This window comes from Bos indicus x Bos taurus, chromosome 29, assembly GCF_003369695.1.
Source record: "Bos indicus x Bos taurus breed Angus x Brahman F1 hybrid chromosome 29, Bos_hybrid_MaternalHap_v2.0, whole genome shotgun sequence".
In the NCBI taxonomy this organism is placed as follows: domain Eukaryota; kingdom Metazoa; phylum Chordata; class Mammalia; order Artiodactyla; family Bovidae; genus Bos; species Bos indicus x Bos taurus.
In genome coordinates this window covers 32,017,860-32,040,431 of record NC_040104.1, presented here as the reverse complement: position 1 = coordinate 32,040,431, position 22,572 = coordinate 32,017,860, and the positions used below count along the sequence as shown (strand labels likewise).

The 22,572-nt window shown below is 36.2% G+C and overlaps 1 protein-coding gene across 1 annotated transcript in view; it reads left to right on the top strand.

Moving 5' to 3' along the window:
* LOC113886062 (glycerophosphodiester phosphodiesterase domain-containing protein 4-like) overlaps window positions 1-22,572 on the top strand; it is a 134,978-nt gene that overhangs the window by 57,581 nt on the left and 54,825 nt on the right. Inside the window, 1 exon segment of the mRNA XM_027531997.1 lies at window positions 15,769-15,925. Within this exon segment, the coding sequence (XP_027387798.1) occupies window positions 15,769-15,925 (157 nt within the window).

Genomic DNA, 22,572 nt, shown 5'->3' with positions numbered 1-22,572 from the left:
TCAAGACGTTACTGTTGGGGAAATCTCATCGTATTATTTCTTTTTTTTCTTTTTTTAAATTTTTAAATTTTCTTTTTTTATTTTATTTTTATTTTTTTTTACTTTACAATATTGTATTGGTTTTGCCATACATCCACATGCATCTGCCACGGGTGTACACGTGTTCCCCATCCTGAACCCCCCTCCCACCTCCCTCCCCATACCATCCCTCTGGGTCTTCCCAGTGCAGCAGCCCCAAGCTTCCTGTATCCTGCATCGAACCTGGACTGGCGATTCATTTCTTATATGATATTATACATGTTTTAATGCCATTCTCCCAAATCATCCCCCCCCCTCCCACAGAGTCCAAAAGACTGTTCTGTACATCTGTGTCTCTTTTGCTGTCTCACATTTTCGTTACCATCTTTCTAAATTCCGTATATATGTGTTAGTATACTGTATTGGTGTTTGTCTTTCTGGCTTACTTCACTCTGTGACTTTGTTTTGTTTCTTCTTCTTATTTTCTTCAATATAGTATTTTTGACATGGTATTATTTCTTACAAACCCAAGCGAATCTACAGTTATCTCAAAATAGACATTTTTAAACAGAAAAGAATTCCATCAGCTTAAAAAAAAAACCCAGACAATCTGATTCTAAAGTTTATAGGAAAGATAGGGGAACTAGGATAGCTATACTGATACTGATAAAGAAGAATAAAGTTAGAGGAATCACACTGTGTGATTTCAAGACATACTGTCTAGCCACAGTAATCTGAACAAGGTAGTGATAGAGAAGAATCAGACATGCAAATCAGTTCAACAGGATAGGGATTCCAGAAACAGATCCCAGTACATAAACCCGTGTGTGTGTTTTGTTTTGTTTTTTTTTAACCAAAGGTTGAAGATCAGTAAAATAAAGACGGTCTTTCTAATAAAAGGCGTTGGAACACTTGAACTTCCGTTTTGGAAGTGAGAGTAGTGGAGAACCTCATGCTTTACCTCATACCTTATACAAAAAGTAGCTCAAAATGAATAATAGATCTAAATGTAAAACTCCAAAACTTTGACAAGAAACCATAGGAAAAAAAATCTTTGTGAGTTTGCATTAGGTGAAGATATGACACTACAAACACGTTCCATAAAGAAAAATTGTAAAATTAAACTTTATGAAAATAAACATTTGTCTTTTGAAAGACCCTGTGAAGAAACAAAATGCAGACTGGGATAAAATATTTGCAAACCCATATGCAACATAGGACTTGTATGCAGAATATAAGAATTCTATCAACTGAACAGTAAAGAAACAAGCCCTTTATAAAGGGGGCTTCTAATGTTTTCTTGGCCCTTCACCCAAGAAAATACACAGATGGCAATCAAGAACATGAAAATATGGATAACATCATTAACCATTAGAGAAAAGCAAAGTCATAAGGTATCACTACACACAAATATAATGGTTGGAAAAAATATATTGGCTAGCAAATACTGGCAAGGATGCAGATAGCTGAATGAATCTCTTATATATTGTGGAGGATTGTAAAATAGTGTAGCCACTCTGAATTATAGTTTGGCAATTTCTTATAAACTTAAACATTCACTTACCATATTAGCCACATTTAAAAATTATTTATTTTTAATTGGAGGATAATTGTTTTACAATCTTGTCTTGCTTTCTGCCATACATCAACGTGAATCAGCCATAGGTATACATGTGTCCCCTCCCTCTTTAATGACCCTCCCACTTCCCACCCCACCCACCCTTCTAAGTTGTCACAGAGCACCAGGTTTGAGCTCCTTGTATCATACAGCAAATTCCCACTGGCTATAAATTTTACATATAGTAAAATATATGTGTCAATGCTAGAGTCTCAATTTGTCTCACTTTCTCATTGCCTCACTGTGTCCACAAAGTCTGTTCTCTACTGTGGCCCTGCAAATAGGTTAATCAGTCCCAGTTCTCTAGATCCCATATATATGCATGAATATATGATATTTGTTTTTCTTTTTGTGACTTCACTCTGTATAACAATCTCTTAGGTTCATCCACTTCATTTGAATTGACTCAAATGTGTTCCTTGTTTCGGTTAAGTAACATTCTATTATATATATATACCACAGCTTCTTTATCCATTCATCTGTCAAAGGATCTAGGTTGCTTCCCAGTCCTAGCTATTGAATGTTTGTACACATGTGTATGTGTATGTGGCCAGTGAATTTCAGGAAATGTTTCTGGGAGCAAGAACTTAAACGGGACAATGATGAACTCTTTTCTTTTTCATTTTCTGAATTTTACCTAGAATGAGAGGAAAACAGATTAAAAGTAGTGAAAGAAAAAGAAACAAAGAGGTGTAATATGCTCAAAGTTTACAGGTTAGAGCTGAAAGGACCTAGGTGGTAATTTAAAAATGTACAACTAAGACCTAATACAAGCCTAATAAATGTATTTTTTAAAAATGAAAAAAAAATGTACAAATGGTTGAAATCCTCAGAGGACTAAAATTGTTAAGTGTTGGGGAATGGCCAGTGATTACAGGTATTATGGTCAGGCTGGGTGTGTGTGTGTGTGTGTGTGTGTGTGTGTGTGTGTGTGTGTATGCTTAAGGGAGGGCTGGGGAAGAGAGAGAAGTACCTCCTGAGGACCTGTGATAAGTCAGCACTGTCCTCTCAATTATATGGGATGCCTGTGTCTTTTTCAATCGTGGTTTTCTAAGATTTTATGCCCAGTAGTGGGATTGCTGGCTCATATCATAGTTTTATTCCTAGTGTTTTTACGGAAGTTCCATACTGTTCATCGTAGAGGCTTTATCAGTTTACATTCCTGCCAACAGTGCAAGAGGGTTCCTTTTTCTCCGCATTCTTTCCAGAATTCATTGTTTGTAGACTTTTTGATGGCCATTCTGATCAGTGCAAGGTGATACCTCATTGTAGTTTTGATTTTCATTTCTCTAATAATAAAATTTTCCTGTTTATTTTCCATCTGTTGTCTTTACAGTCTTTTTTTGGAGAAATATCTGTTTAGGTCTTCTGCCCACTTTTTGATTGCATTGTTGTTTTTCTGGTGCTGAGCTGCATGAGCTGCTTGTTTGTTTTGTAGATTAATACTTATCAGTTTCATTTGCTATTATTTTCTCCCATTCTGAGGGTTGTCTTTTCACCTTGTGTATAGTTTCCTTTGCTGTGCAAAAGCTTTTAACTTGAATTGGGTCCCAGTTGTTTATTTTTATTTTCATTACTTTAGGAGGTGGGTCCTAGAGGATCTTGCTGTGGTTTATGTCAAAGTGTGTTCAGCTGATGTTTTCCTCTATAAGTCTCACATTTTATTTGAGAGCTTTTGAAAAGTAGTTAATGGCCTTTTTAGTTAATTAAATACTTTAGATGTTTTATTTTATTTTTGTTTCTTTATTATTATTATTTTTTTGCATATAAGCATCCAAATGTACTTTAATGTTGCTTCTATTTACAAAGAGCATAATATTAAAAAACCTGTTTCCCAGAATAATACAGGATCACTACAGCCCAGAGACTCCTCTCTTCCTAAGCAGTGTTGTGTTTATTCCATGCAAAAACAGAGCTGAAAGTTTAAATGGTTTTTTAATATTTAACTTACAGCCATTTTAGTTTTAAACTGCAGTTATAAATTTAATATATTTCATTTTTAGGTACCCAGTAGTCTGATTTCAATCTTTTCAGAATACTTAAGTAATGCATATAAATCTAACACATTAGATGAAAACTATATTGACTTTAATGCTTTTACATCTTTCAAATTATTTTGTAAATGTAGTAAGATTTTATTTTATAATCATAAATCTCAGTCAGTTGCTCTATTTAACATTTTAAATTGAAGTTACAAAGGTAAAATGGGCCCAAATGTAAATTTACCTGAAATATTAAATGCCCAAAGATTTATTTTTTTAATTAATTTATTTTTAATTGAACGATAATTGCTTTACAGAATTTTGTTATTTTCTGTCAAACCTCAACATGTATCAGCCATATATATGCCCCCTCCCTCTTGAACTTTCTTCCCATCTCCATCCCCAATCCATCCCTGTAGGTTGACACAGAGCCCCTGTTTGAGTTTCCTGAGCCATGCAGCAAATTCCCATTGACTATCTATTTTACATATCTAAATACACAGGTTTCTTAAGCATAGTACTAGTAACATAGATATGACTGTTTTAAACATATGTACTTTTAATTCTGCATCTTTCCACTTTTAGACATACTTATTCACCAGAAAAACAAATGTCATCTGTGTTGGTTTCCTAGGGGAATATATTATGGTGGCCTTTATTTTATTTCAATTTTTAAAAATTATGGAAAAAAAAAAACATAAAATGTTCCATTCAGTTCAGTTGCCCAGTCATGTCTGACTCTTTGCAACCCCATGCACTGCAGCATTCCAGGCTTCCCTGTCCATCACCAACTCCTGGAGCTTACTCAAACTCATGTCCATCAAATGGGTGATGCCATCCAACCATCTTATACTCTGTTGTTCCCTTCTCCTCCAGCCTTCAATCTTTCCCAGCATCAGGGTCTTTTCCAATGAGTCAGTTTTTTACATTAGGTGGCCAAAGTATTGGATTCATCATCAGTCCTTTCAATGAATATTCAGGACTGATTTCCTTTAGGATTGACTGGTTTGATCTCCTTGCAGTCCAAGGTACTATCAAGAGTTTTCTCCAATGACACAGTTTGAAAGCACCAATTATTTGGCACTCAGCTTTTTTTATGGTCCAACTCTCACATCCATACTTGACTACTAGAAAAACCATAGCTTTGACTAGATGGACCTTTGTTGGAAAAGTAATGCCTCTGCTTTGTAATATGCTATCTAGGTTGGTCATAGCTTTTATTCCAAGGAACAAGCATCTTTTTATTTCATGTCTGCAGTCACAATCTGCAATGATTTTGGAACCCAAGAAAATAAAGTCTGTCACTGTTTCCATTGGTTCCCCATCTATTTACTATGACATGATCCTTGTTTTTTGAATGTTGAGCTTTAAGACAGCTTTTTCTCTCTCCTGTTTCATTTTCATCAAGAGGCTCTTTAGTTCCTCTTTGCTTTTTGCCATAAGAATGGTGTCATCTGCATATCTGGGATTATTGATATTTCTCCCAGCAATCTTGATTCCAGCTTATGCCTCATCCAGCCTGACATTTTGCATGATGTACTCTGCATAGAAGTTAAATAAGCAGGGTGACAATATACAGCCTTGATGTACTCCTTTCCCAATTTGGAACCAGTCTGTTGTTCCATGTGTGGATCTAACTGTTGCTTCTTGACATGCATACAGATTTCTCAGGAGGCATGTAAGGTGGTCTGCTATTCCCATCTCTTGAAGAATTTTCCACACTTTGTTGTGATCCACACAGTCAAGGCTTTGACATAGTCAGTGCAGCAGATGTAGGTATTTTTTTGGAACTCTCTTGCTTTTTCCATGATCCAGCGGATGTTGGCAATTTGATCTCTGGTTCCTCTGCCTTTTCTAAAACCAGCTTGAACATCTGGAAGTTCATGGTTCACGTATTGCTGAAGCCTGGCTTGGAGAATTTTGAGCATTACTTTACTAGCATGTGAGATGAGTGCAATTGTACAGTAGTTTGAGCATTCTTTGGCATTGCCTTTCTTTGGGATTGGAATGAAAACGGACTTTTTCCAGTCCTGTGGCCACTGCTGAGTTTTCCAAATTTGCTGGCATATTGAGTGCAGCACTTTCATAGCATCATTTTTCAGGATTTGAAACAGGTCAACTGGAATTCCATCACCTCCACTAGCTTTCTTCGTACTGATGCTTCTTAAGGCCCACTTGACTTCAGACTCTAGGTTGTCTGGCTCTGTGTGAGTCATCACAGTATTATGGTTATCTGGGTCATGAAGACCTTTTTTGTATAGTTCTTCTGTGTATTCTTCCCACCTCTTGTTAATATCTTCTGCTTCTGTGAGGTCCATACAATTTATGTCCTTTATTGTGCCCATCTTTGCATGAAATATTCCCTTGGTATCTCTAATTTTCTTGAAGAGATCTCTAGTCTTTCCCATTCTATTGTTTCCTCTATTTCTTTGCATTGATCACTGAGGAAGGCTTTTTATTATCTCTCCTTGCTATTCTTTGGAACTCTGCATTCAAATGGATATCTTTTCCTTTCTCCTTTTACTTTAGCTTCTCTTCTTTTCTCAGTTCTTTGTAAAACCTCGTCAGACAACCATTTTGCCTTTTTGCATTTCTTTTTCTTGGGGATGGTCTTGATGATTGCTTCCTATACAATGTCATAAACCTTTGTCCATAGTTTTTCAAGCACTCTGTCTATCAGATGTAATCCCTTGAATCTATCACTTCTACTGTATAACTGTAAGGGATTTAATTTAACTGAATGGTCTAGTGGATTCCCTACTTTCTTCAATATAAGTCTGAATTTTGCAATAAGGTGTTCATGATCTGAGCCACAGTCAGCTCCAGGTCTTGATTTTGCTGACTGTATAGAGCTTCTCCATCTTTGGCTGCAAAGAATATAATCAATCTCATTTTGGTATTGACCATCTGGTGATGCCAAAGCAAAAACAACACCCAGTTGTGGAAGTGACTGATGATGGAATTAAAGTCCAATGCTGTAAAGAACATAGGAAATCTGCAATATTAGGTCTATGAATCAAGGTAAATTGGAAGTGGTCAAACAGGAGATGGCAGGAGTGAACATGGACATTTTAGAAATCAGTGAACTAAAATGGACTGGAATGGGTGAATTTAATTCAGGTGACCATTATATCTACTACTGTGGGCAAGAATAGTCAACAGAAGAGTCCAAAATGCAGTACTTGGGTGCAATCTCAAAAACAACAAAATGACCCCCATCTTAATAATTTTTAAATGCATGCTTTAGTGGTGTTTTTATATATATATATATATATATATATATATATATATTTATATATATATGTATATATTTATATATATATGTATATATTTATATTTTAGCCTTGTCTAACTCAGTGAAACTATGAGCCATGCCTTGTAGTGCCACCCAAGATGGATGGGTCATGGTGGAGGATTCTGACAAAATGTGGTCCACTGGAGAAGGGAATGGCAAACAACTTCAGTATTCTCACCTTGAGAACCCCATGAACAGTATGAAAAGGCAAAAAGATAGGACCTTGAAAGATGAATTCCCCAGCACGGTAGGTGCCCAAAATGCTAAGGGAGATAAGTGGAGAAATACCTCTAGAAAGAAAAGAGATAGAGGCAAAGCAAAAACAACACCCAGTTGTGGATGTGACAGGTGATGGAAGTAAAGTCTGATGTTGTAAAGAGCAATATTCCTTAGAAACCTGGAATGTTAGGTTGATGAGTCAAGGCAAATTGGAAGTGGTCAAACAGGAGATGGCAAGAGTGAACATTGACATTTTAGGAATCAGTGAACTAAAAAGGGCTGGGATGGGTGAATTTAACTCAAATGACCATTATATTTACTACTATGGGAAAGAATCCCTTAGAAGAGCTGGAATAGCCCTCATAGTAAACAAGAGAGTCTGAAATGCAGTACTTGGATGGAATCTGAAAAACAACAGAATGATCTCTCTTCATTTCCAACACAAACCATTCAATATAACAGTCATCCAAGTCTATGCCCTGACCACTAATGCTGAAGAAGCTGAAGTTTAACAGTTTTATGAAGACCTACAAGACGTTCTAGAACTAACACCCCCAAAATATGTCCTTTTCATGATAGGGGACTGGAATGCTAAAGTAGGAAGTCAAGAGATACCTGAAGTAACAGGCAAATTTGGCCTTAGATTACAAAATGAAGCAGGTCAAAGGCTAGCAGAGTTTTGCCAAGAGAACACACTGGTCATAGTAAGCAATCTCTTCCAGCAACACAAGAGAAGTCTCTACACATGGACACACCAGATGGTCAGTACCAAAATGAGATTGATCATATTCTTTGCAGTCAAAGATGGCGAAGCTCTGTACAGTCAGCAAAAACAAGACTAGGAGCTGAGTGTGCCTCATTTTGAACTCCTTATTGCCAATTCAAACTTAAATTGAAGAAAGTAGGGAAAACCACTAGACCATTCAGGTATGATATAAATCAAATCCTTTATGATTATACAGTGGAAGTGACCAATAGATTCAAGAGATTAGATGTGATAGAGTGCCTGAAGAACTATAGGTGGAGGTTCATGACATTGTACAAGAGGCAGTGATAAAGAGGATCCCCAGGAAAAAGAAATGAAAAATGGTAAAATGGTTGTCTGAGGAGGCCTTACAAATAGCTGAGAAAAAAGAAGCTAAAGTAAAAGGAGAAAAGGAAAGATATACCCATTTGAATAAGGAGTTCCAAAAAATAGCAAGGAGAGATAAGAAAGTACTCCTCAGCGATCCATGCAAAGAAATAGAGAAAAACAATAGAATGGGAAACTTTAGAGTTCTCTTCAAGAAAACTGAGATACCAAGGGAACATTTCATGCAAAGTTGGGCACAATAAAGGACAAAAATGGTATGGGCCTAACAGAAGCAGAAGATATTAACAAGAGGTGGGAAGAATACACAGAAGAACTGTACAAAAAAGATTTTCATGGCCCAGATAAACACGATGGTGTGATCACTCACCTTGAGCCAGACATCCTGGAGTCTGATGTCAAGGTGGGCCTTAGGAAAGATCACTATGAAGAAAGCTAGTGGAGGTGATGGAATTCCAGTTGAGCTATTTCAAATCGTAAAAGATGATGTTGTGAAAGTGCTACACTCAATATGCCAGCAAATTTGGAAAACTTATCATTGGCCACAGGTCTGGAAAATGTCATTTTTCATTCCAATCCCAAAGAAAGGCAATGCCCAAGAATGTTGAAACTATAGCACAATTGTAGTCATCTCACATGCTAACAAAATAATGCTCAAAATTTTCTAAGCCAGGCTTCAGCAGTACACGAAGTATGAACTTCTAGATGTTCAAGCTTGATTTAGAAAAGGCAGAGGAACCAGAGATCAAATTGCCAACATCCGTTGGATCATTGAAAAAGCGAGAGTTCCAGAAAAACATCTACTTCTTTTTTATTGACTCCACCAAAGCCTTTGACTTGGTGGATCACAACAAAGTGGGGAAAATTCTTCAAGAGATGGCAGTACCAAAGCAAGTGACATGCCTCCTGAGAAATCTGTATGCAGGTCAAGGAGCAACAGAACTGTTCGTGGAACAACAGACCTGTTCCGCATTGGGAAAGGAGTACATCAAGGCTGTATATTGTCACCCTGATTATTTAACTTATATTCAGATTACATCATGCAAAATGCCAGGCTGGATAAAGTAGAAGCTGGAATAAAGATTTGTAGGAGAAATGTCACTAAGCTCCGATATGCAGATGACACCACCCTTATGGCAGAAAGCGAAGGACTAAAGAGCCTCTTAATGAAAGTGAAAGAGGAGAGTGAAAAAGTTGGCTTAAAGCTCAACATTCAGAAAACTAAGATCATGATCTCTGGTCCCATCCCTTCGTGGCGAATAGATGGGGAAACAATGGAAAAGTGAGAGATTTTATCTTTTTTGGCCAAAAGTCACTGCAGATGGTGACTGCAGCCATTATTCAGATGAATGGATAAGAAAGCTGTGGTATATATACACAATGGAGTATTACTCAGCCATTAAAAAGAATACATTTGAATCAGTTCTAATGAGGTGGATGAAACTGGAGCCTATTATACAGAGTGAAGTAAGCCAGAAGGAAAAACATAAATACAGTATACTAATGCATATATATGGAATTTAGAAAGATGGTAACAATAACCCGGTGTACGAGACAGCAAAAGAGACACTGATGTATAGAACAGTCTTATGGACTCTGTGGGAGAGGGAGAGGGTGGGAAGATTTGGGAGAATGGCAATGAAACATGTAAAATATCATGTAGGAAACGAATTGCCAGTCCAGGTTCGATGCACGATGCTGGATGCTTGGGGCTGGTGCACTGGGACGGCCCAGAGGGATGGTATGGGGAGGGAGGAGGGAGGAGGGTTCGGGATGGGGAACACATGTATACCTGAGGCAGATTCATTTTGATATTTGGCAAGACTAATACAATTGTGTAAAGTTTAAAAATAAAATAAAATTAGAAAAAAAAAAAAAAAAAGGCAAAGTCAAAAAAAAAAAAAAAAGATGCTTACTCCTTGGAAGAAAAGCTATGACTAACCTAGACAGCATATTACAAAGCAGTGACATTACTTTGCCAACAAAGGTCCATCTAGTCAAAGCTATGGTTTTTCCAGTAGTCATGTATAGATGTGAGAGTTGGACCATAAAGAAAGCTAAGCACCGAAGAATTGATGCTTTTGAACTGTGGTGTTGGAGAAGACTCTTGAGAGTCCCTTGGACTGCAAAGAGATCCAAGCAGTCAGCCCTAAGGAGATCAAACCAGTCAATCCTAAACGAAAATAGTCCTGAATATTCATTGGAAGGACTGATCCTGAAGCTGAAACTCCAGTTTTGGCTACCTGATGCAAAGAAGTGACTCATTTCAAAAGACCCTGATTCTGGGAAAGATTGAAGGCAGGAGGAGAAGGGGAGGGCAGAGGATGAGATGGTTGGATGGCATCACCAACTCAATGGACATGAGTTTGAGCAAGCTGTGGGAGCTGGTGATGGACAGGGAAGCCTGGCTTGTTGTGGTCCATGGGTCACAAAGAATTGGACATGACTGAGTGACTGAACTGAATATATATATATTCTATATATATATACTATATATATACATATGTATATAGTATATTATATGTATATATAATGTTGCCCAACCTTCAACCATTCATCTCTCAAACTCTTTTTATATTGTAAAACTGGATCTCTTACTCTTTAAATATCACTTTCAATCCTTCCTCCTCTTCCTCAGCCCCAGACCCTGGCAATCCCATTCTACTTTCCTCCTTTATGATTTTGATTACTCTAAGCACTCCGTATAAGTGGAATCATATAGTACTTTTTGTATATTACTGGCTTGTATCACTTAGCTTAAAGTCCTGAAGGTTTATTCATGTTGTAGCATATTAAGGTTTATTCATGTTGTAGCATATTGCAGGATTTCCCTCCTAAAAGGATGAATGATATTGTACTGTATGTATAATATACCACATAACATGGGTGCATAAATGCCTCATTGAGACCCAGCTTTCAGTTCTTTTGGTTGCTGGATCATATGGTAATTCCATTTTTAATTTTTTGAGGAATTGCCATTACTCTTTTCCAAATTGGCTGTACCACCTTGTGTTCCCACCAACAGTGTACAAGGGTTCCAGTTTCTCCACACTCTCACCAGTAACAACAAACCTTATTGGTTTCTGCTTTTTGATAGGAGCCATCTTAATCTTTGTGAGGTGGCATCTCATTATAGTTGATTTACATTTCCCCAGTGATTAGTGATGTTGACTCCTTTTCATTTAATTATTTCCCAGTCCAAGTCTTTAGACAAATATGTAGTCAAGTCCTCTGCCCATTTTTGTATTGTTTGTTTTTGTTGTTGTTGAGATTTAGGACTTTTCTTTATATTCTGAATTTTAATCCCTTATCACATATATGACTTGCAAATATTTTCTCCTTGTTTATGGGATACCTTTTTAGGTTGTCAATAGTGTCTTTTGATGTATAACATTTTTTATTTTCACGAAGCCAATTTGCTTAAATTTTTGTTTTTGCTTTTAGTTTCGTCATTGTAGAAAAAAAAATTGCCGAATTCAATGTCATGATTTTTCCTCTATGTTTTCTTATAAGAACTTTAATGTTTTATTCCTTACATTAGGTTTTTTATTAATTTTGAGTTAATTTTTATATATGATATTAAGTAAAGGCCCAGTTTCATTCTTTTCATGTGACTATCCAAGTTTTCCTGACAATTTGTGGAAAAAGTTATCTTTTCCCTGTTGAACGGCCTTGGCAGTCCTGTCAAAAATCATTTGATCGTATAAGTGGGGCTTTGTTTCTGGGCTGTCTACTCTATTGTTTTATTTGTCTGTCTTTGTGCCAGTACCATACTATTTTGATTGCTGTTGCTTTATAGTACATTTTGAAATCAGGAAATGTGAGTCCTCTGGTTTTGTTCTTCTTTTTCAAGATTGTTCTGGCTATTTGGGATCCTTGTGATTCCATGTGAATTTTAGGTTGAATGTTTCTATTTCTTAAATGTTACTGAGATTTTCTTACTAGGTTGCAGTGAATCTGTAGATTGCTTTGGGCAGTTTTTACATCTTAACAATGTGGTCTTTCAATCCATGAACATGGGATTGTCTCCATTTATATGTGTCCTCTCTCCTTTATTTCAGCTTGTGTTCTAGACTTCACTGTGTATATCTTTTACCCCCTTTTATGTACTTTATTCTTTCACTAAATGGGTGCTAACACAGTTGCTTTTGTAATTTCTTTTTCAGATTGTTCAATCTTAGTGTATAGAAATGCAACTGATTTTTGCGTGTTGACTTTGTATCCTGCTGCTTTACTGAATTCATTTATTGGTTTTCTTTTCTGTATGTGTAATCTTAGAATTTTCTGTACGTGAGATAATATCATCTAAAAACAGAGGTTAATTTTATTTCTTTTCAGTCTGTATGTTCTTTATTTCCCTGTGTTGCCTAATTGCTCTGGCTAGAATTCCCAGGATTACTATGAATAGGGATTCCCAAAGCAGACATCCTTGCCTTGTTCTTAATCTTAGAGGAAAAGCTTTAAGTCTTTCACCATTGAGCACAGTGTTCACTCTGGATTTTTCATATATGTGTTTAATTATATTGGGATAGTTTCCTTCTTTTTATTCTTTTTAAAAATATTTATTTACTTGGCTGTGGCAGCTCTTAGTTGCATCATGCAGTATCTTGGATCTTTGTTGCAGCCTGCAGCATCCCCAGTTACCACATAGCAGATCCTTCATTGCAGCGTGTGAACTCCCAGTTGTAGCACGTGGGATCTAGCTGCTGGACCAGAGATTGAACCCCAGCCCTCTGCACTGGGAACACAGAGTCCCAGCCACTGGTCCTCCAGGGAAGTCCCAGGGTAGTTTCCTGCTACTTCTAGTCTGTTTAGTATTTTTATCGTGAAAGGGTATAAAATTTTGTTAAATGCTTTCTCTGCACCAGTTGGGATTATCATTCCCCACCCCTTTATTCTATCAGTGTGGTGTATGACACTGATGGATTTTGATATGTTGAACTATCCTTGCATGTCAGAATAAATCCTACTTGGTCATGGTTTATAATCCTGTTATTACACTGCTGAGTTCTATTTGCTGGTATTTTGCTGAGCATTTTTGCATCACTCTTCCTAAGGGATATTGATCTGTAGTTTCCTTTTTGGTAATGCTTGTCTAGCTTTGGTGTCTGGGTGACCTTAGACTCTTTACTTTTCTACAATCTTTTTTTAATCTCTTCCTCAGACTCAGTAACTTGCATTGTCCTATCTTCAAGTTCATTGATTTTTTTCTTCAGCCTTAAATTTGCTTTTGGATCCCTCTAGTCAATTTTTTATTTAGTTCTTCTACATTTTAGCTCCAGAATTTTTTTTCTGGTTTCTTTTTAGTTTTTTTTTATCTCTTTATTAATATGTCCATTTTCTTCATATATTATTTTTTGACTTTATCCACAAATTCTTTGAGTATTTTTAATATGTAATATCTTTATCTAGTATACCTCATATGAGCTCTTTTTCAAGGATAGTTTCTGTTGATTTAACTTTTGCCTTTGAGTGGACTGTACTTTCCTATTTTTTTATGTCTTGTAGTTCTGGAGGAGTTGAAAACTTATAAGACTGTATTATAATAATTCTTAACGTGTGTGTGTGTGTGTACTCTTATATTTATCACTTTTCATATATATTAATATTCTTGGATATATTGGTACATACTTTTTATGAAATTTGGAGATTTTTTAAACTTTAATTTCCTCAAATGTTTTTCCTGTTCACCCCCTCCTCTTAGGACTCTATCATACATATATAATTTGGATAAATTCTATTCCTACATTTGAAAATCCACTGATCTTTACATCATCTGTAATAACTAATCTGCTGATAATTTCATCCAATGAAATTTTCATTTCAGTTATTATTTCAGCTCTGGAATTTCCTTTATTTTTTATTTCTTATAGTTATGTCTTCATTATGTTCATATCTTACATCTGTTTTATACATCATTTATATTTATGTTTTATATAATTTATAATCCTTATTTATTAATTTTTTTACCTCTTTCATTTCCAAGTTTGCCATCATTAGATAATTTCTCCTGATTATAGGTACGTTATTCTGCTTCTTTACCTGTCAAGTAAATTTTGTTTACATGCTGCAATTTGTGATTTTACCATGTTGGTTACTAAAATTTCTTGTTCTCCTTGAAAGAATTTTAGACTTGCTGTAGCAGGCAGTTAAGTTGATTTGGAAATTAGTTCAATTCTTTGGAGGCTTGCTTTTAAGCTCGTTAGTGGAAGTTCTACAGTCATTCTAGTTCTAAATTATCCCCATTTCAAAAGTGTTGCCCTCTGGAGTCTCTAGAGAATGCCTGAGTAATTATTGACATCTGTTCATTCTCACTGGATAGACTTTGAATAATTCACACACCTAGTAAGAGGTGTCCAAATTGTCTTAGAAATTTCTGGTAATTTTTCTTTTCCTTGATCTTGGCAAGCTTCAGAGAATTTTACTCTGCAAAGGTACACTTGATATATAGTCATAAACGGAAGGAAAATCTTTATGTATTTCCCTAACAATCTTCTTTTTAGCATAGCTCAATTCCCTATGGAACTCTAGTCCACAAAGTCTCTTGACCTGTCCTCCATCTGACTTTTTTTTTTTTCTCTTTTCACACAATTTCTGGGTCCCTTTTAGGATTTTCTTCCCAGTAGTACAGTCTAGTATTCACCTGCAAGACAAAAGCCTGGAGAATGGTAGAGCCTACTTATTTGTTTACCTTTTCTCCAAGACCATCATACTGTGCTCCCTGTTGTCCATTGGCTGAAAAATTATTGCCTTATTATGTCAAGTTTTCTAGTGGTTTATGGGAAGGATGCTAAGTTTCCATTCTGTTACTCTCTCATAGCCATTACAGAGTTCACTTCTTAGTTCTCTCTTAAGAAGAGAGATTCTCAAGATTCTTCAAGGTAAATATCAGAAAATATTTTTTAATGAGATATAAATATATCTCATTAAATGAGATATTAATGAGACATTAAATGAGATAAAAATATCAAAAATATTTTTTTAATGAGAAAAGAAGAGAGATTCTCAAGGTAAATATTGAGAAAAAAGAAGAGAGACTCTCAAGATTCTTCAAGGTAAATATCAGGAAACAAAACCAGGATCTTTTCTAATAACACCATCTGATGTGAAGTGTCTGGGGCAAGAAATACTCATGGCAGGTGCCTAGCTGGAGAATAGGCCAGAAAAACACAAGAAGATTGCCCGAGTGCCTACTCACTATGACTCTGAGGCCCACAAGGCCTTGCCCCATCCTCACCCCATTCACTTTACATCCACATCACTTCTGTACCTGTCTTTTTCTCCATTCTGAAAATTTCATGCATAGAGAAGTTATTCTTTCATCATAAACATTATTATTATACACCAGAAAAGGTTGATCCCTAAGACATTAAAATATTGACATCAACTATGACTTACTGGTACCTAGTCTTTTGATGAGAGTTGGATTGGAGTAAGGAACCCTAGTAAGACTTGTGAACTTGATGGATTTTCTAAGAACCCTATCTACCAAGATAATTGAATTCAATATATTGATCCTTTCTCCTGTTTTCCCCTCTGCCCGCAGCTTGGATAAGGTGCCTTTTCTCATGCATGATTATGACTTGAGAAGAACAACCAATATCTTGGATGTCATGCCAAATGCTTCCCACGAACACAGTAGCTTTTTTAATTGGGATTTCCTGTCAACTCTGAATGCAGGCAAATGGTTTTCAGGTTCATGGGTAAGACATATTTCTTGGGTCCAAAACCCTGCATTTACTCTCTCTTGTATGGTCATGTGCTACTCCTGGAGATAAATACAGTGTGTACAGCTGTAATCTTGATGCAAGTGTGAAGGTTTCTACTTGAGAGAGTTGGAGAACATTTCATGCAAAGGTAACATTTGAGCTAAAATAAGATCATTTTTAAGGGGAACCAAGGGCAATGAGGGGAAGGTAATGCCACCCCACTACAGTACTCTTGCCTAGAAAATCCCATGGACGGAGGAGCCTGCTAGGCTGCAGTCCATGGGGTCACTAAAAGTCAGACACGACTGAGCGACTTCTCTTTCACTTTTCACTTTCATACATTGGAGAAGGAAGTGGCAACCCACTGCAGTGGTCTTGCCTGGAGAGTCCCAGGGACGGGGGAGCCTCATGGGAGGCCGTCTATGGGATTGCACAGAGTCCGACACGACTGAAGCAATTTAGCAGCAGCAGCAGCAGCAACAAGGGCAATGATAGTGATTTGTTTCAGAGATTATACTATAATGGACAAGAGGGGATATGGAGTATGTGTGTGTGTGTGTGTGTGTGTGTGTGTGTGTGTGTGTATGAGTGTGTAAGAAAGAAGGGAAGAAGTGGGAGGAAGGAGAAGGGAGAGAGAGATTGAGAGAAGAATCAGGAAAATAGCAGTGCTTAAATAACAAGTTAGAGAGTTTAGAATTATCCTGAGTATTTTAAATGGGTAAAACAAAAGGTCAAATTTGCATGTGATGAAAGTCAAGCCTGACTTTCTCAGAATTATTCTCTGAATAGTTAAAGAAGACAACAAATTACATTTTCCAGGTTATCATATGTCTAGAGGGAATCCACACAAACTAGGTTTTATCAATCAGATATACTCATTTTTTAAAAAAATAATTATTTTAATTGAAGGCTAATTTACAATATTGTGGTGGTTTTTGCATTTTGAGTCTTTGTTTTTGAAAGCAAATATATGAGAAGCAAGCATTCATATTACTAGCACCTATGGCAGCAAAGCTAGGATAGTTGGGGGCAGCTGTAATAATAGCTCTCCTATCAGGTAATAGTGTAATTAGGGAAACAAACTTTCAAATACTTTTGGTTATGTACTAGGAATTTTATTTATATTTAATGTTAATCTAGAGGACAAATTTAATCTTTTTTCATAATAAAAATGTGAAAAGTAAACAATTATGTGAGGGTAGATTTATCCACTTCAAATTCATTCTATTAACTAGTGTTAATATAAGGAATAGCTGAAGATTGATGTGTAATGATTGTATCACTTTAGAATACTTATTTTCATATGAGTACATAGCCTATAAGCACTGTTACCATATATGAAAGTAATAAGATCAATTTGATATGGGTTTCAGTATGGGTTTCTGTGTGTAGGCTCTGTATATATCTCATCATACATGAATAGACAACAGAAACTAGAGATACTTCATTAGAATGTATGTATATATTGTCTTAGTTAGCCATAGATAATGTTTTGTCACCCCACTCCAATACTGTTGCCCAGAAAATCCCATGGATGGAGGAGCCTGGTAGGCTGCAGTCCATGGGGTCACACAGAGTCGGACACAACTGAAGCGACTTGGCAGCAGCAGCAGCAATGTTTTGTCAAATGCATGTTCCAGATGAAAAGACTATTACTGTATCTACATGGCTGGTAAAAGTCACACTGGTAAGTGGTGTGATTGGATATGTTATTGTAATAAATTTTGGTGGCTTCTTTTAGGATTAACAGTTTCCTATCAGCATATTTAGATGGTATGCTTGCAGAGCTTTGTTTTGCTATTGCTTTGGCTACTGAGGAGTATCCTGAGACCTCAGCTTCAAATATGGTTATCTGAGTGCAAGTAATAGTTATTCAGTCATGTCTAACTCTTTGCGACCCCATGGACTGTAGCCTACCAGAATCCAGATTTGACTGTGGAACTTTCTTTGCTTGCATGCTGTGTGTTCACAGGTGGTCAGAGTGATGATAGCACATAATTTAAAGATTTGGATGTTTGGATAATTTTCCATAGCAAGATAAATTGGTTTTCTTTGTGAAATGTATTCTGGGTTGTTCTTCATTTGGATGGGTATCATTATGGATTGATACGGTGGTGAGTTGATGATTGTTAGTATATTTGTTCTTCTTGAGATTTCTTGTGAAAATTAAGTTGTTAATCTGATCAATAGTGAAATAAAAATAGATACAGAAATTTTAGGAGTTGTCCCTGGAAACAGCTGAGTTCCCCTTTCTCCAGTAAAACCAACCTTTGTGTGGAACATTTTTATATCCTTTTTGAAAGTATAAATCTCAAAATTACAGAGATATAATTCTCATACATATAGATAGTAAGCAGAGTATAAGTTTTAATTAACACATTAATGTAGGAACAAAAAGGATGACAAAACCCACTCAAAAGAAAAGTGAGAAACCAACATGCAAATACTCAGTACAACAGAGTAATGCTGAAATTACATTGCTAAGTTGGATACGAATCTAGTGTATTATTTTGGTTAATATACTCTATGACAGTACAGTTTACTTTTAGAGTTCTCTATCAAAACTCATTTGCATCTTGACTGGACAAAAATATTTTCCTCTTTTATCAGTTTTATAGAAGTCAACATCTAACTTTATATTGTCTGCCCCTAATTAATAGTAAATAATTCAAAGAAAGGTACATTCCCCTAAGAGTCCAATGACACTTAGGTGTGCCTGGTAAGAAAAAATGCTACCCTAATACTGGAGGGTTCAACAAGTCTTAATTCTGAGTTTTGAATAATTTAGGCCCTCTCTTGTGATCATAAATAAACTCTAGATTATTTAGAGGCTGGCCTTGTTGTGATTTTGTATTATTTGGCTCTATTGACTTATATCAGTGCAGTTAAAAGGGTCAGTTAACACACATAGAGTTCCTTGTATAATTAGCAAATCTAGAGTCAGATTGTGTTAAACAACTACTAAGGCTATTAAATGAGGTTCTGTCTAGAGAGTATATAGAGAATCTAGAATTTCTCTTTTAATAGTCCCTATCATTCCAGAGCTCTTTTTCTCACTACTACTTTAAAAATTGGAAGTTCACTTGAACCAGTTTTCACATGTATAGCTACAAATATGGGCAAATTTCTCTCTCCTTTTCCTGCTCATCAATGATCTTTCTTACTACCTGTAATGCTGAGACAGTGTGCAACAAGGGACACCATACAGTTTGCCTAGGAAGGTGTGTAGGCATTGGTTCCAAATACCAATTGTATGTGTATCCTTAGTTGGGGACTGGGGGCTTGTCATACCAGATTGAATGACATGTAATCTCAAATATGCTCTTCAGATATGATGTTGACAACACAATTTTTCCAGTTATATCCAGTGTAAAGGGGGGCATATTTCTATTCAATTTATGTAGATGACTGCATTGCCCTGAAACATAGTGATTCAGTAAAAAGAATTTGTACCTGAATTCAGAGACGTAGTGAGAACAAGTTACTAAATATTGGGTTGGCCAAAAAGCTCCTTCAGTTGTTAAATAAAAATGAAACACATATTTTTCATTTTTACCAAGGTGTTTATTGAACATCATATTGACCTTTTTGTCCCACTACCTTCTGCCATTTTTCTGGCAACTTTGTAATTCTATCTTCCAAAACTTTTCGTCTTTTTGAACAAAGAACTGTTCCTTATGCAGTCTTTCAGGGAATTGAATTTTTTTCCACTAAAAGAATTTTGCGAAGACCAAAATCAATGGAAATCCAAAGGCACAATGTCTGGTGAATATGACAGTTGAATCAGAACTTGCCAGCCAAGCTGTAACAGTTTTTGCCTGATCATCAAATAAACATGCAGTCTTATGTTACACTGTTGGAAGATTATTTTCTGTTGACTAATTCTGGATGCCTTTCATTGAATGCTGCTTTCAGTTAGTCTAACTGAGAGCAGTGCTTGTTGGAATTTATTGTTTGCTTTTCCTGAAGAAATTCATATTGGAGGACTCCCTTTGAATCCCACTATATACACAACATCACTTTCTATGGGTGAGGGCCAGCTTTTGCTGTGTTTGATGGTGGTTCATTTTGCTTGTGCTTGATCTCTTCCATTCCACATTATTGTACAGTATCCACTTTTCATCATCCATCACAATTGGTTTTAGGGAATGTTTTTGTTATGTTTAAGTAGAGAGTTGTATGAAATATTTTCAAGAAGATCCTTTTCATGTAATTTATGTAGAACCCAAGTATCAAAGCAATAAACATAATCAAGTTAGTGAAAATGATTTTGAGTGCTTGATTTGGATATTTTCAGTATGTTGGCTATCTCTTTGTGGTGTAACTTTGTTCTTAATTAATATCTTGATTTGATTGCTATCAATTTCAACTAGTCTCCAGTCCAGTGAGAAATCTCCAGCGCTAAATTTCACAAACCACTTTTGACATGTTCCATCAGTCACAGCACCTTCTCCATACACTGTGCATTTTTTGGGGCGTGTTTCAGTTGTGCTTTTGCCTTTCTTGAAATAATAGAAGTATAATATGCTGAAATTTTTGCTTTTTTGATTCCATCTTCCATGTTAAAATGGCCACACAATTGCTGCATGATTCAGGGAACTCAGATCTGGTGCTCTGTAACAACATGGAGGGATGGGATGGGGTGGGAGGTGGAGGGAGGTTCATGAGGGAGGATACATATGTAATACCTATGACTGATTCATGCTGCTATGTGGCAGAAAACAGCACAATTTAAAAAAGTTATTATGCTGGATTAAAAATAAAATAGCCACACAAAAAGTCACCAATTTTTATAAGTTTTAAAAAAATGCACACTGATATGACAGCCGTCACAATAGAACCTAAGAAAATTGTTTTGAATGAAGTTAAAGGCAGTTAATTGTTTCTAGAGCCATCTTATGAGAAAAGACCAATGAACCTTTTGGCCACCCCAATGTTTATTATGTCATGCCTTCTTGATATTTTTGCCCTTTTATCATTACATCATGACTTTCTTTGTACCTTGTTATCATTTTGCCTTGAGATTTATTTTTTGGGGGCATAAGCATGACTATACCTGCTTTCTTTTATTTACCATTCGCTTGGAATATCATCTTCAGTTCTTTCATTTTGAGTCTGTATGTGTCTTTAGAATTGAAACGAGTGTCCTGAAGACACCATGCAGTTCAGTCTTGATTTTTAATCCATCCCACCACCCCGTGCCTTTTGATTTGGTGAGTTCAATCCATTTACATCTCAGATGATTGTTGATATGTAAGAACATACTACTGCGAATTTGTCTTTTGACTGTTTCATATCTCCATTGTTTCTTTTTACTTGTGCTCTGTCTTTTCAATTGGTAATTTTCCATGCTTGTTTCCTCAGTTTTCCTCTTTATGTTTACTGTCTGTGCTCTAGATTTTTGTTTTCTGAGTACTATGAGGCTTGCATAGAAAATCTTTCTCATAGTTTGAATAGGTCTTTTCCTGTTGATAGCAATTTATCTAAATTTGCTGTCCTTCCTTTTTATATTTTTACTGTAGAAATTCTGTCTCTTTATTCTGTGAGTTTGTTGCACATTGTGGTAGCTATAGTTATTTTCAAAACTCTTTCCTTTAATCTTTATGTTTAATGTTTACCACTTTACTCTAAACTAGAGTTATAGTTTTCTCCCTTAACTGAGAGCTGTGTATACTTTTATCTTCTCATTTCAGATGGAAGAGCTCCTGTCAGCATTTCTTGTAAGGCAGATTTAGTGGTGAAGAACTCTTTCAGCTTTGTTTGTCTGGGAGAGCCTGAATTTCTCCTTCATATCTAAAGAATAACTTTGTTAGATTATTATTTGTTAGAGTATTCTGGGCAAGCATTTAAAAATCTTTCAATACTTTCAGTATGTCATTCCACTCTTTCCTGGCCTATCGAGTTGTTGCTGGTAGTCTAATTGGGGGTTCCTTTGGGCAATACTTAATTTCCCTCCCTGGTTTCCTTTATTTATCACTGACCCTGACACCTTGATTATAATGTGTCTTGGAGAAGGTCATCTTACACTGAGATGAGGTGATCTATTAGCTTTGTGGATTTGTACCTGATTTGTCCAAAGACAAAGACCTGGATTTGTCCAGGTTTTTGCCCAGATTTGGGAAGTCTTCAGCTATTACTTCTTTACATAAATGCTGTGCCCCCTTTTCCTTCTCTTGGTTTGGTAGGTACACCCATTATCTGTATTTTGCTGTCCTAATGAATGTGATAATGTTTCTTCACTTTTTAAAAAATCTTATTTCTCTCTCCTCTTCCACCTGAAACATTTGTAGATTCCTTTCTTCCAGGTCATGTATTCTTTCATTTGATTTGTTCTATTTCAAAGATTTTCTCATGAATTCTTCATTGTATTTGTTGGGTTCTTAAGCTCCAGAATTTGGGTTTGGTCTTTTTTAAGAATTGAAAAATTCCCAAAATTAAAACACACAGAGACACCTCTAAATATCCCATAGAGAAAGTGGGAAGTCTCAGAGAAAATTAGATTTATTTTGAATTGAATGTACAAAAAATACAGCATTGGGACTCCCCTGGTGGTCCAGTTACCAGTGCAGGGAACCCAGGTTTGATCCCTGGTCTGAGAAGATCCCACATGCCCTGGAGCAGCTAAGCCATATTTGCCATAA